Genomic DNA, 13,282 nt, shown 5'->3' with positions numbered 1-13,282 from the left:
CACAGTCCAAAGATGTGCGGGTTAGGTAGATTGGCCATGCTAAATTGCCCTTAGTGTCCAAAAACTGTTAAGTGGGGGTTACTGGGTTATGGGGAGATACGTGGGCTTCAGTAGGGGGCTCTTTGTAAGGGCTGGTGCAGACTCGATGGGCCGAATGATCTCCTTCTGCACTGTAAATTCTGTGATTTTATCCTCCAGGCTCCACTCTCAGTCCAGCTCGTTCTCACTCCTTCATCCTCACCTCTCCATTCTCAATTTATTCTTTCTCGCACTCTTTTATCCTCGTAGCTCCACTCTCAATCTCACCCTTACTCCCAGATCCACTCTCAATCTCACCCTTACTCCCAGATCCACTCTCAATCTCACCCTTACTCCCAGATCCACTCTCAATCTCACCCTTACTCCCAGATCCACTCTCAATCTCACCGTTACTCCCAGATCCACTCTCAATCTCACTTTACTCCCAGATCCACTCTCAATCTCACCTTACTCCCAGATCCACTCTCAATCTCACCCTTACTTCCAGATCCACTCTCAATCTCACCCTTACTCCCAGATCCACTCTCAATCTCACCCTTACTCCCAGATCCACTCTCAATCTCACCCTTACTCCCAGATCCACTCTCAATCTCACCCTTACTCCCAGATCCACTCTCAATCTCACCGTTACTCCCAGATCCACTCTCAATCTCACCCTTACTCCCAGATCCACTCTCAATCTCACCCTTACTCCCAGATCCACTCTCAATCTCACCCTTACTCCCAGATCCACTCTCAATCTCACCGTTACTCCCAGATCCACTCTCAATTTCACCCTTACTCCCAGATCCACTCTCAATCTCACCGTTACTCCCAGATCCACTCTCAATCTCACCGTTACTCCCAAATCCACTCTCAATCTCACCCTTACTCCCAGATCCACTCTCAATCTCACCCTTACTCCCAGATCCACTCTCAATCTCACCCTTACTCCCAGATCCACTCTCAATCTCACTGTTACTCCCAGATCCACTCTCAATCTCACCCTTACTCCCAGATCCACTCTCAATCTCACCCTTACTCCCAGATCCACTCTCAATCTCACCCTTACTCCCAGATCCACTCTCAATCTCACCCTTACTCCCAGATCCACTCTCAACCTCACCCTTACTCCCAGATCCACTCTCAATCTCACCCTTACTCATACTTTTTTATCCTCGTGGCTCGGTTCTCAACCTCAATCTTTCTTGTGCTTTCTTAACTCCACAATTCCACTCTGAATAGTTGTGATCAGACCCACTGGGAGTAAATGGATTGAGTTCTGTAAGCCGTACCTCAGCAAGATGATAGCAGCCTTGGGAAGGGGGCAGAGCAGATTCACCAGAATGATTCTGGGGTTGAAAGGGTTAATTTACGCGAGCAGGTGTATTCCTCTGAGTGAGATGATTAAGCGGTGAGTTAATTGCGGTGTTTACGCCGATTAAAGGGTTTGATAGGGTCAATAGAGAGAAACTATTTGCTCTGATGGGAGGAGTCCAGAACAGGAGTTTAAATTTAGAAGCAGACCGTTCGAGGTGATGTCAGGAAGGATTTCCTCGCACAGCAAGGGAGGAAATCGGAAACTCTCAGCATCAAAGAGCTGTGGGTGCTGGGGTTCAAAACCAAGATTCATAGGGAGCAATCTTCCCCAGCAAGCGCGTTTAGCCACGGGTTTCCCGGCAAAAAATGTGGCGCACGTAGACCTCGTTGATGGGCCTCACATACATTCGATTGAGCATGGCCAGGGCCTCCGTATATGAGGTAGTACTGTTAAGTTGAGTAGAGATACGGTGGCTCACCCTTGCGTGCAGTAGGCTGAGTTTCTGCTCCCCCGTAGTTTCTGAAGTGCTTGATTCAGCCAGGTAGGCCTTGAAACATCTGAGCCAGTGTAGAAAGATTTATTTCGCCTCTGCAGCCTGCGGGTCGAGCTCTAGTCGGTCAGGTTTGAGGGCTGATTCCATAGTAGTTTTCTTCAAGTTTACTAAGATTATTAAATTGATGTGACCATCAATTCACAAGACACGTGGTTGGAAGTGAACAGTGGTTTTAATAATCTTACAACAGAGCCTGCCTGCGACGAGATGAACTGGCAGCAGGCTCACGACTGCAGAGCTTTATACTTCTGGTTAGTGGGAGGAGCCATGGGCGGAGCCATGGGCAGAGCCAAGGGTGGAGCCCAGTACAAACTCCTCATCTCCCCCTATGGGCAGAGCCGCGCAACGGCTCACATACAGAGCCCACAAGGACACAATACATATAATAGAACACAGTGTGAATTACTAGGTTTATAATTCACCACAGCGCCCACAGATTTACATTGGGTAAGGATGTTACGGATTATGTCAGCAAAGCAGCTGGATGGAGATAGAATATAAATCAGCTATTTATAGGAGCCATAAATAAAACACAATCACCAATAAATCTGATCAGGAGTTCGGTAGAGACATCTTCACCTAGAGAGTGGGAAGAATGTGGAACTCACACCCACAGGGAGTGGGAAGAATGTGGAACTCACACCCACAGGGAGTGAGGAGAATGTGGGACTCACACCCACAGGGAGTGGGGGGAATGTGGGACTCACACCCACAGGGAGTGGGGAGAATATGGAACTCGCTCCCAAGGGGGGTGGGGAGAATATGGAACTCGCTCCCACAGGGAGTGGGGAGAATGTGGGACTCGCTCCCACAGGGAGTGGGGAGAATGTGGGACTCGCTCCCAAGGGGAGTGGGGAGAATGAGGAACTCGCTCCCAAGGGAGTAGCGAGAATGTGGAACTCACTCCCACAGGGAGTGGGGAGAATGTGGAACTCACTCCCACAGGGAGTGGGGAGAATGTGGGACACGCTCCCACAGGGAGTGGGGAGAATGTGGGACTCGCTCCCAAGAGACTAGCGAGAATGTAGACTCATTCCCATGGGAAGTGGGGGGAATGTGGATCTCGCTCCCACAGGGAGTGGGGAGAATGTGGGACTCGCTCTCACAGGGAGCGCGGAGAATGTGGGACTCACTCCCACAGGGAGTGGGGAGAATGTGGAACTCGCTCCCACAGGGAGTGGGGAGAATGTGGAACTCGCTCCCACAGGGAGTGGGGAGAATGTGGAACTCGCTCCCACGGGGAGTGGGGAGAATGTGGAACTCGCTCCCACAGAGAGTGGGGAGAATGTGGAACTCGCTCCCACAGGGAGTGGGGAGAATGTGGAACTCGCTCCCACAGGGAGCGGGGAGAATGTGGAACTCGCTCCCACAGGGAGCGGGGAGAATGTGGAACTCGCTCCCATAGGGAGCGGGGAGAATGTGGGACTTGCTGCCATAGGGAGCGCGGAGAATGTGGGACCCGCTCCCACAGGGAGTGGGGAGAATGTGGGACTCGCTCCCACAGGGAGTGGGGAGAATGTGGAACTCGCTCCCACAGGGGCTTTTCACAGTAACTTCATTGAAGCCTACTCGTGACAATAAGCGATTTTCATTTCATTCGAGTGGGGAGAATGTGGGACTCGCTCCCACAGGGAATGGGGAGAACGTGGGACTCGCTCCCACAGGGAGTGGGGAGAATGTGGGACTCGCTCCCACAGGGAGTGGGGAGAATGTGGAACTCGCTCCCACAGGGGGTGGGGGAGAATATAGGATTCGCTCCCACAGGGAGTGGTTGAGGTGAATAGTGTTGATACATTAATGGGGGAGGCTGGATGAACACATAGATTACATAGAACGATACAGCGCAGTACAGGCCGTTCGGCCCTCGATGTTGCACCGACATGGAAAAAAAACTAAAGGCCATCTAACCTACACTATGCCCTTATCATCCATATGCTTATCCAATAAACACGTGCTGGAGAGAAGGACAGGAGGAGATAGTGAGAGGGTGAGATGGAGAGGGGGAGGGAGGAGACTCGAATGGAGCAGAAACACTCTCACGTTGGCCAGCCTGCTTCTCGTCTGTAAATATTATGGAATTCTCTGTAATGTCTGCAGAGACTGAATGGCTCATCCTCTTGCTGCTTTCTGAGATTTGTCTTCAGTAGTTGTTGCTGTTTTTGCTCCTCAGGGCTTGTTACAACGGTAAACTGGATGTGGCCAGCGAACTGATCCAACTATCAGGGACTGAAAGCTTGACCAAGGAAAATATCTTCAGTGAAACCTCTTTCCACAGGTAGCTTAGCTGTTCTATCGAGTACCTGCTGCTTTGCTGCTTTGCTGCACACTCATCCCTTTGTCCATGTGAGCAAGAACTGCTTGAGATTTACTGATTACTATTTTTATTGTAGCTCCTGCACTTATGGAAAGGACCTTGAACTGGTAAAGTTTCTGCTCAGCCAGAATGCCATGAGCATAAATCATCAGGGCCGCGACGGACACACTGGTGAGGTTTGTCACATTGTGCAAGTGGCTGAGGGGCAATTCAGGCAGAAGAATAAGAAGGTCACATACTCTGCGGGTAATGGGAGTCTCGGTGTAGTGAGGAGCAGAGCCTCCTGGGGCCACACACACACAAATCACTGAGCGTAGCAGCGCAGGTGAGCAAGGACATTCAGTCAACACCAGAACTGGGAGGTTAGAACCATCAGCAAAGATTGAACAGCCTGGGAAAATTTGTCCCTCTGAAAGAGAAGACTTCGGGGTGACCTGATAGAAGTATTTAATTTTATGGCGGGAATAGCCAGGGTAAACTCAGAGAAAATGTTCACACTCGCAGGGGAGACCAGCGCTAAAGGCCACGGCGATAAAGATCGTCACCATGGACCCAATCGGGGATTCAGGAGAAATTTTAACCCAGATACTGGGGAGAATGTGGAACTCGCTCATACAGGGAGTGGGGAGAATGTGGGACTCGCTCCCACGGGGAGTGGGGAGAATGTGGGACTCGCTCCCACAGGGAGTGGGGAGAATGTGGGACTCGCTCCCACAGGGAGTGGGGAGAATGTGGAACTCGCTCCCACAGGGAGTGGGGAGAATGTGGGACTCGTTCCCACAGGGAGTGGGGAGAATGTGGAACTCGCTCCCACAGGGAGTGGGGGGAATGTGGAACTCGCTCCCACAGGGAGTGGGCAGAATGTGGAACTCGCTCCCACGGAGAGTGGGGAGAATGTGGGACTCGCTCCCACGGAGAGTGGGGAGAATGTGGGACTCGCTCCCACAGGGAGTGGGGAGAATGTGGGACTCGCTCCCACAGGGAGTGGGGTGAATGTGGAACTCACTCCCACAGGGAGTGGGGAGAATGCGGGACTCCCTCCCACAGGGAGTGGGGAGAATGTGGGACTCGCTCCCACAGGGAGTGGGGAGAATGTGGGACTCGCTCCCACAGGGAGTGGGGAGAATGTGGGACTCGCTCCCACAGGGAGTGGGGAGAATGTGGGGCTCGCTCCCACAGGGAGTGGGGAGAATGTGGGGCTCGCTCCCACAGGGAGTGGGGAGAATGTGGGACTCGCTCCCACAGGGAGTGGGGAGAATGTGGGACTCGCTCCCACAGGGAGTGGGGAGAATGTGGAACTCGCTCCCACAGGGAGTGGGGGGAATGTGGAACTCGCTCCCACAGGGAGTGGGGAGAATGTGGAACTCGCTCCCACGGAGAGTGGGGAGAATGTGGGACTCGCTCCCACGGAGAGTGGGGAGAATGTGGGACTCGCTCCCACAGGGAGTGGGGGGAATGTGGGACTCGCTCCCACAGGGAGTGGGGAGAATGTGGGACTCGCTCCCACAGGGAGTGGGGTGAATGTGGAACTCACTCCCACAGGGAGTGGGGAGAATGCGGGACTCACTCCCACAGGGAGTGGGGAGAATGCGGGACTCACTCCCACAGGGAGTGGGGAGAATGTGGGGCTCGCTCCCACAGGGAGTGGGGAGAATGTGGGACTCGCTCCCACAGGGAGTGGGGAGAATGTGGAAGTCGCTCCCAATGGGAGTGGGGAGAATGTGGGACTCGCTCCCACAGGGAGTGGGGAGAATGTGGGACTCTCTCCCACAGGGTGTGGGGAGAATGTGGGACTCACTCCCACAAGGAGTGGGGAGAATGCGGGACTCCCTCCCACAGGGAGTGGGGAGAATGTGGGACTCGCTCCCACAGGGAGTGGGGAGAATGTGGGACTCGCTCCCACAGGGAGTGGGGAGAATGTGGGACTCGCTCCCACAGGGAGTGGGGAGAATGTGGGACTCGCTCCCACAGGGAGTGGGGAGAATGTGGGGCTCGCTCCCACAGGGAGTGGGGAGAATGTGGGACTCGCTCCCACAGGGAGTGGGGAGAATGTGGAAGTCGCTCCCAATGGGAGTGGGGAGAATGTGGGACTCGCTCCCACAGGGAGTGGGGAGAATGTGGAACTCGCTCCCACAGGGAGTGGGGGGAATGTGGAACTCGCTCCCACAGGGAGTGGGGAGAATGTGGAACTCGCTCCCACGGAGAGTGGGGAGAATGTGGGACTCGCTCCCACGGAGAGTGGGGAGAATGTGGGACTCGCTCCCACAGGGAGTGGGGGGAATGTGGGACTCGCTCCCACAGGGAGTGGGGAGAATGTGGGACTCGCTCCCACAGGGAGTGGGGTGAATGTGGAACTCACTCCCACAGGGAGTGGGGAGAATGCGGGACTCACTCCCACAGGGAGTGGGGAGAATGCGGGACTCACTCCCACAGGGAGTGGGGAGAATGTGGGACTCGCTCCCACAGGGAGTGGGGAGAATGTGGGACTCGCTCCCACAGGGAGTGGGGAGAATGTGGGACTCGCTCCCACAGGGAGTGGGGAGAATGTGGGGCTCGCTCCCACAGGGAGTGGGGAGAATGTGGGACTCGCTCCCACAGGGAGTGGGGAGAATGTGGAAGTCGCTCCCAATGGGAGTGGGGAGAATGTGGGACTCGCTCCCACAGGGAGTGGGGAGAATGTGGGACTCTCTCCCACAGGGTGTGGGGAGAATGTGGGACTCGCTTCTACAGGGAGTGGGGAGAATGTGGGACTCTCTCCCACAGGGTGTGGGGAGAATGGGGAACTCACTCCCAGAGGGAGTGGGGAGAATATGGAACTCGCTCCCACAGGGAGTGGGGAGAATGTGGGACTCACTCCCACTGGGTGTGGGGAGAATGTGGGACTCGCTCCCACAGGGAGTTGGTGAGGTGAATAGTGTTGATTTAAGGTGAAATATAAAAGAGAATCACGAGGGAGGAATAGAAGGATATGCTGATAGAATGAAATGAACCGGTGGAGGGGGCAAGTCCCACGTGGAGCAGAAACACCCACTCAGAGTAGATGCTGCAAGTAGGTATTTCTGTGCACCCTGATTTACCTGGATTGCTAACAGCCACTTAGAACATAGAAACATAGAACATAGAAACATAGAACATAGAAAAATACAGCACAGAACAGGCCCTTCGGCCCACGGTGCTGTTGTTCAAGATTAAGATCAAATTAATCTACACCCCATCATTCTACCGTAATCTATGTACCTATCAAATAGCCTCTTGAAGGTCCCTGATGTTTCCACTTGTGAGACTGTTCAAGTTAATTCCAGATTTCCTGGATTGAAGACGGGTTGGAAAAATGCTCAATTTAGTGGAACTAGATAAATAATTGAAGGATAAGAGAGCTTTAGGGATATGAGGAATGTTTGGGGAATGGGAGTAAATTGGATCGCACTTTGAAAGAGGCGGTAGATGGGCTGAATGGTCTGGCACTGTGCTGTAAGATTCCCTGATTCTTTGACATTGTAATTCTGATGTTATACTTTTGACTGTGTGCAAAGGGCACAGTGGTTAGCACTGCTACCTCATAGCACCAGGGCCACAGGTTCAATTCCAACCTTGGGTCACTGTGTGGAGTTTGCACGTTCTCCCAGTGTCTGCGTGGGTTTCCTCCGGGTGCTCCGGTTTCCTCCCACAGTCCAAAGATGTGCAGGTTAGGTGGATTGGCCATGCTAACTTACCCTTAGTGACCAAAAAGGTTAGGAGGAGTTCTTGGGTTACGGGGATAGGGTGGGAATGAACGCTTAAACGGGTCGGTGCAGACTCGATGGGCCGAATGGCCTCCTTCTGCACTATATGTTCTATGTTCTAATGTGAACTGATGGTGAAAGAACAGGATAATGGGATTAATGGAATAGCCCTTTGAAGAGTTGGTCCAGACACACAGCATCAAATAACCTCAATCTTTGCTGCATCATGATGCTCGCTGAGATTCTGATGACCATCTTGAAATGGAGCCAAGAACATTGCGCAGCATGTCTGACCTCCTGATTTATATTACAGGTCTGCACAGTGCTAGCTACCATGGCCACATTCGTCTGGTGCAGTTTCTCCTGGACAGTGGTGCTGACATGAATTTGGTCGCCTCAGACCCCAGTCGTTCCAGCGGAGAGAAAGATGAACAAACATGTCTGATGTGGGCCTACGAGAAAGGTAACTGTCAGAAACTTGTTGGTTCCAACCCCAGTCCAGACCGAGTAAAAAAATCCATGATAACACTCCTGAGGGAGTGCTGCACTGTCAGAGGGTCAGTACTGGGGGAGTGCTGCACTGTCAGAGGGTCAGTACTGAGAGAGTGCTGCACTGTCAGAGGGTCAGTACTGAGGGAGTGCTGCACTGTCAGAGGGTCAGTACTGAGGGAGTGCTGCACTGTCAGAGGGTCAGTACTGAGGGAATGCTGCACTGTCAGAGGGTCAGTACTGAGAGAGTGCCGCACTGTCAGAGGGTCAGTACTGAGGGAGCGCTGCACTGTCAGAGGGTCAGTACTGAGGGAGTGCTGCACTGTCAGAGGGTCAGTACTGAGGGAGTGCTGCACTGTCAGAGGGTCAGTACTGAGGGAGTGCTGCACTGTCAGAGGGTCAGTACTGAGGGAGTGCTGCACTGTCAGAGGGTCAGTACTGAGGGAGTGCCGCACTGTCAGAGGGTCAGTACTGAGGGAGTGCTGCACTGTCAGAGGATCAGTACTGAGGGAGTGCTGCACTGTCAGAGGGTCAGTACTGAGGGAGTGCTGCACTGTCAGAGGGTCGGTACTGAGGGAGTGCCGCACTGTCAGAGGGTCAGTACTGAGAGAGTGCCGCACTGTCAGAGGGTCAGTACTGAGGGAGTGCCGCACTGTCAGAGGGTCAGTACTGAGGGAGTGCTGCACTGTCAGAGGGTCAGTACTGAGGGAGTGCCGCACTGTCAGAGGGTCAGTACTGAGGGAGTGCTGCATTGTCAGAGGGTCAGTACTGAGGGAGTGCTACACTGTCAGAGGGTCAGTACTGAGGGAGAGCTGCACTGTCAGAGGGTCAGTGCTGAGGGAGTGCTGCACTGTCAGAGGGTCAGTACTGAGGGAGTGCTGCATTGTCAGAGGGTCAGTACTGAGGGAGTGGTGCACTGTCAGAGGGTCAGTACTGAGGGAGTGCTGCCCTGTCAGTGGGTCAGTACTGAGGGAGTGCTGCCCTGTCAGAGGGTCAGTACTGAGGGAGTGCTGCACTGCTGTCAAATTGGCTGTTTTATATCCTAAGTGAAATATCCTATTGTGAGCAGTTGTGGGCCCCGTATCTAAGGAAGGATGTGCTGGGCCTTGGAAAGGGCCCAGAGGTGGTTCACAAGAATGATCCCTGGAAGTAAGAGTTTGTTGTATGAGGAACTGTGGGCCTGTACTCTTTGGAGTTTGGAAGGGTGAGCAGGGGATCTTATTGAAACTTACAATATACAGCGAGGCCTGGATAGAGTGGACGTGGAGAGGATGTTTCCACTTCTAGGAGAAACTAGAACAAGAGGACACCATCTCAGACTAAAGGGACGATCCTTTGAAACAGAAATGGGGAGGAATTTCTTCAGCCAGAGGGTGGTGAATCTGTGGAACTCTTTGCCGCAGAAGGCTGTGGAGGCCAAATCACTGAGTGTCTTTAAGACAGAGATAGATAGGTTCTTCATTAATAAGGGGATCGGGGGTTATGGGGAGAAGGCAGGAGAATGGGGATGAGAAAAATATTAGCCATGATTGAATGGCGGAGCAGACCCGATGGGCCGAGTGGCCTAATTCTGCTTCTATGTCTTATGGTCTTACGTCACAGCACCGACTGCCTTTCAACAGAGCTGAATTGGTAGAAAGCGTTTTCAGACAACTTGTGATTGTGGAAGGTGTGATTGATATGCAATTCTTTCTTCATCCTAAAGTCTCAGAATATCTGTACTGACAACAGGCATGACATTTATTGAAAATGTTTCCAGTTACTCTCGTTGCTGATCTTATTTCAGGCCATGATGCGATTGTGACACTGCTGAAGCATTATACAAGACCTCAGGATGAATCACTTTGTAATGAATATTCCCAGCCTGGCGGAGGTAAATGCATGAATCTGAGATCATCACATTTCACTTCTGTTGTAACACTAGTTGATGAGGTGAAGAAGAATAAGAATCATAAAGATATATACAAATAATTTTGAACTGGTCCAGCCATGGAAGTGTCAGTGCTGGGCAGTCTGCAGAACTCTTATCTGTCAAAGTGTTTGGGTTTAAGAACAACTTTGATGATCTGACCACAGAACTGAGTTGATCCTCTGACAGTGCAGCACTCCCATAGTACTGCTCTGTCAGGGGTCAGTACTGAGGGAGTGTCGCACTGTCAGAGGGTCAGTACTGAGGGAGTGCTGCACTGTCAGAGGGTCTGTACATAGGGAGTGCTGCAGTGTCAGAGGGTCAGTACTGAGGGAGTGCTCCACTGTCAGAGGGTCAGTACTGAGGGAGTGCTGAACTGTCAGAGGGTCAGTACTGAGGGAGTGCTGCACTGTCAGAGGGTCAGTACTGAGGGAGTGCCGCACTGTCAGAGGGTCAGTACTGAGGGAGTGCTGCACTGTCAGAGGGTCAGTACTGAGGGAGTGCTGCACTGTCAGAGGGTCAGTACTAAGGGAGTGCTGCACTCTGTCAGAGGGTCAGTACTGAGGGAGTGGCGCACTGTCAGAGGGTCTGTACATAGGGAGTGCTGCAGTGTCAGAGGGTCAGTACTGAGGGAGTGCTCCACTGTCAGAGGGTCAGTACTGAGGGAGTGCTGAACTGTCAGAGGGTCAGTACTGAGGGAGTGCTGAACTGTCAGAGGGTCAGTACTGAGGGAGTGCTGCACTGTCAGAGGGTCAGTACTGAGGGAGTGCCGCATGGTCAGAGGGTCAGTACTGAGGGAATGCTGCACTGTCAGAGGGTCAGTACTGAGGGAGTGCCGCACTGTCAGAGGGTCAGTACTGAGGGAGTGCCGCACTGTCAGAGGGTCAATACTGAGGGAGAGCTGCACTGTCAGAGGGTCAGTACTGAGGGAATGCTGCGCTGTCAGAAGGTCAGTACTGAGGGAGTGCTGCACTGTCAGAGGGTCAGTACTGAGGGAGTGCCGCATGGTCAGAGGGTCAGTACTGAGGGAATGCTGCACTGTCAGAGGGTCAGTACTGAGGGAGTGCCGCACTGTCAGAGGGTCAGTACTGAGGGAGTGCCGCACTGTCAGAGGGTCAATACTGAGGGAGAGCTGCACTGTCAGAGGGTCAGTACTGAGGGAGTGCTGCACTGTCAGAGGGTCAGTACTGAGGGAGCGCCGCACTGTCAGAGGGTCAGTACTGAGGGAGTGCTGCACTGTCAGAGGGTCAGTACTGAGAGAATGCTGCGCTGTCAGAAGGTCAGTACTGAGGGAGTGCTGCACTGTCAGAGGGTCAGTACTGAGGGAGTGCCGCACTGTCAGACGGTCAGTACTGAGGGAGTGCTGCACTGTCAGAGGGTCAGTACTGAGGGAGCGCCGCACTGTCAGAGGGTCAGTACTGAGGGAGCGCCGCACTGTCAGACGGTCAGTACTGAGGGAGTGCTGCACTGTCAGAGGGTCAGTACTGAGGGAGCGCCGCACTGTCAGAGGGTCAGTACTGAGGGAGCGCCGCACTGTCAGGGTCAGTACTGAGGGAGTGCCGCACTGTCAGAGGGTCAGTACTGAGGGAGTGCCGCACTGTCAGAGGGTCAGTACTGAGTGATGCACTATCAATTAGGACGAGACGAGAGTAGAGAGTAATGGAGGCTTTATTACACAGAGATGTGGAGCCTCCCGCAGCTGCTGCCGAAATGGCTGCAGCTCGGAGAGCCCACACATTTATACTCCGCCTACTGGGCGGAGCCAGCAGGCAGGGATCTACCCCCATACCTGTGGTACAGGAGCCTTACCGTAATACATCTCGTATGCGATATATGCAATACAACAGTGGTGACTACCACATTCAACCCCTGATAAAAAAACTAATCCAGCGGGGGGATGGAAGGCTATTTACATGCAGATGTTTAACATTTTCGGAAAAGTTTATAAATTCAGCCGATCGGGCGCCTTGATCCTTCGCTGTGGGGAAAGAGAAGAGAGCTTGTCGACCTCATCTTCATCCCCAGGTGGGACTAAGGGGAGGACGGATCGTCCTGGAGCAGGGCTGGGGGGGGGGGGGGGGGCTGTGGGAGGGGGAGGGGGAGGGGGGACCCAGCTGGCGCCAGGTCCCTGAGGGAGACTGTGTCTTGGCAGCTGTCGGGGTACGCCACGTTCTGCGGGTTCACGTGAAGTAGCTGTCCCCTCTCAACCAACGCGTCTGCCTTGCGGAGCCGCACGTGCTTGCGGAGGAGAACAGGTCCTGGAGCTGCCAGCCACGTTGGGAGTGAAACCCCGGAGGTTGACTTCCTGGGGAAGGCAAAGAGATGTTCATGGGGGGTTTAGTTAGTCGCAGTGCAAAGGAGCAACCGAATGGAGTGAGGTGAGTCGGGGAGGACCTCCTGCCAGCGGGAGGCCGGGACATTCCTGGACCGTCGGGCCAGCTGGACGGCCTTCCAGACCCTCCCACTCTCCCGCTCCACCTACCTGTTTCCCCGGGGGTTGTAGCTGGTCGTCCCTGCTCGAGGCGATGCCCTTGCTGAGCAGGAACTGGCGCAGCTCGTCGCTCATAAATAAGGATCCCCGGTCGCTGTGGATGTAGGCGGGGAAACTGAACAGAGCGAAGATGGTGTTGAGGGCTTTGATGACGGTGGCAGACGTCATATCGGGGCAATGGGACGGCGAAGGGGAATCTGGAGTATTCGTCAACCACGTTAAGAAAGTACGTGTTTCAGTCGGTGGAGGGGAGCGGCCCCTTGAAATCCACGCTGAGGCATTCAAAGGGGCGGGAGGCCTTAACCAGGTGCGCACAGTCTGGCTGGTAGAAGTGTGGTTTACACTCTGTGCAGACCTGGCAGTCTCTGGTGACAGCCCTGACCTCCTCAATGGAGCAGGGCAGGTTGCGGGCCTTTACGAAGGTTAAAAAACGGGTAACTCCTGGGTGACAGAGATCGTCATACA

At 53.7% G+C, this 13,282-nt stretch overlaps 1 protein-coding gene across 1 annotated transcript in view; it reads left to right on the top strand.

Moving 5' to 3' along the window:
• Positions 1-13,282, top strand: part of tnni3k (TNNI3 interacting kinase) — a 202,386-nt gene that overhangs the window by 36,991 nt on the left and 152,113 nt on the right. The window contains exons 9-12 of the mRNA XM_038793593.1: positions 4,063-4,167; positions 4,283-4,377; positions 8,242-8,391; positions 10,204-10,290. Of these exons, the coding sequence (XP_038649521.1) occupies positions 4,063-4,167; positions 4,283-4,377; positions 8,242-8,391; positions 10,204-10,290 (437 nt within the window). The remainder of the gene's footprint in view (positions 1-4,062; positions 4,168-4,282; positions 4,378-8,241; positions 8,392-10,203; positions 10,291-13,282) is intronic.

This window comes from Scyliorhinus canicula, chromosome 4, assembly GCF_902713615.1.
Source record: "Scyliorhinus canicula chromosome 4, sScyCan1.1, whole genome shotgun sequence".
Taxonomy (NCBI): Eukaryota; Metazoa; Chordata; class Chondrichthyes; order Carcharhiniformes; family Scyliorhinidae; genus Scyliorhinus; species Scyliorhinus canicula.
This window is presented reverse-complemented; position numbering and strand designations above follow the sequence as displayed.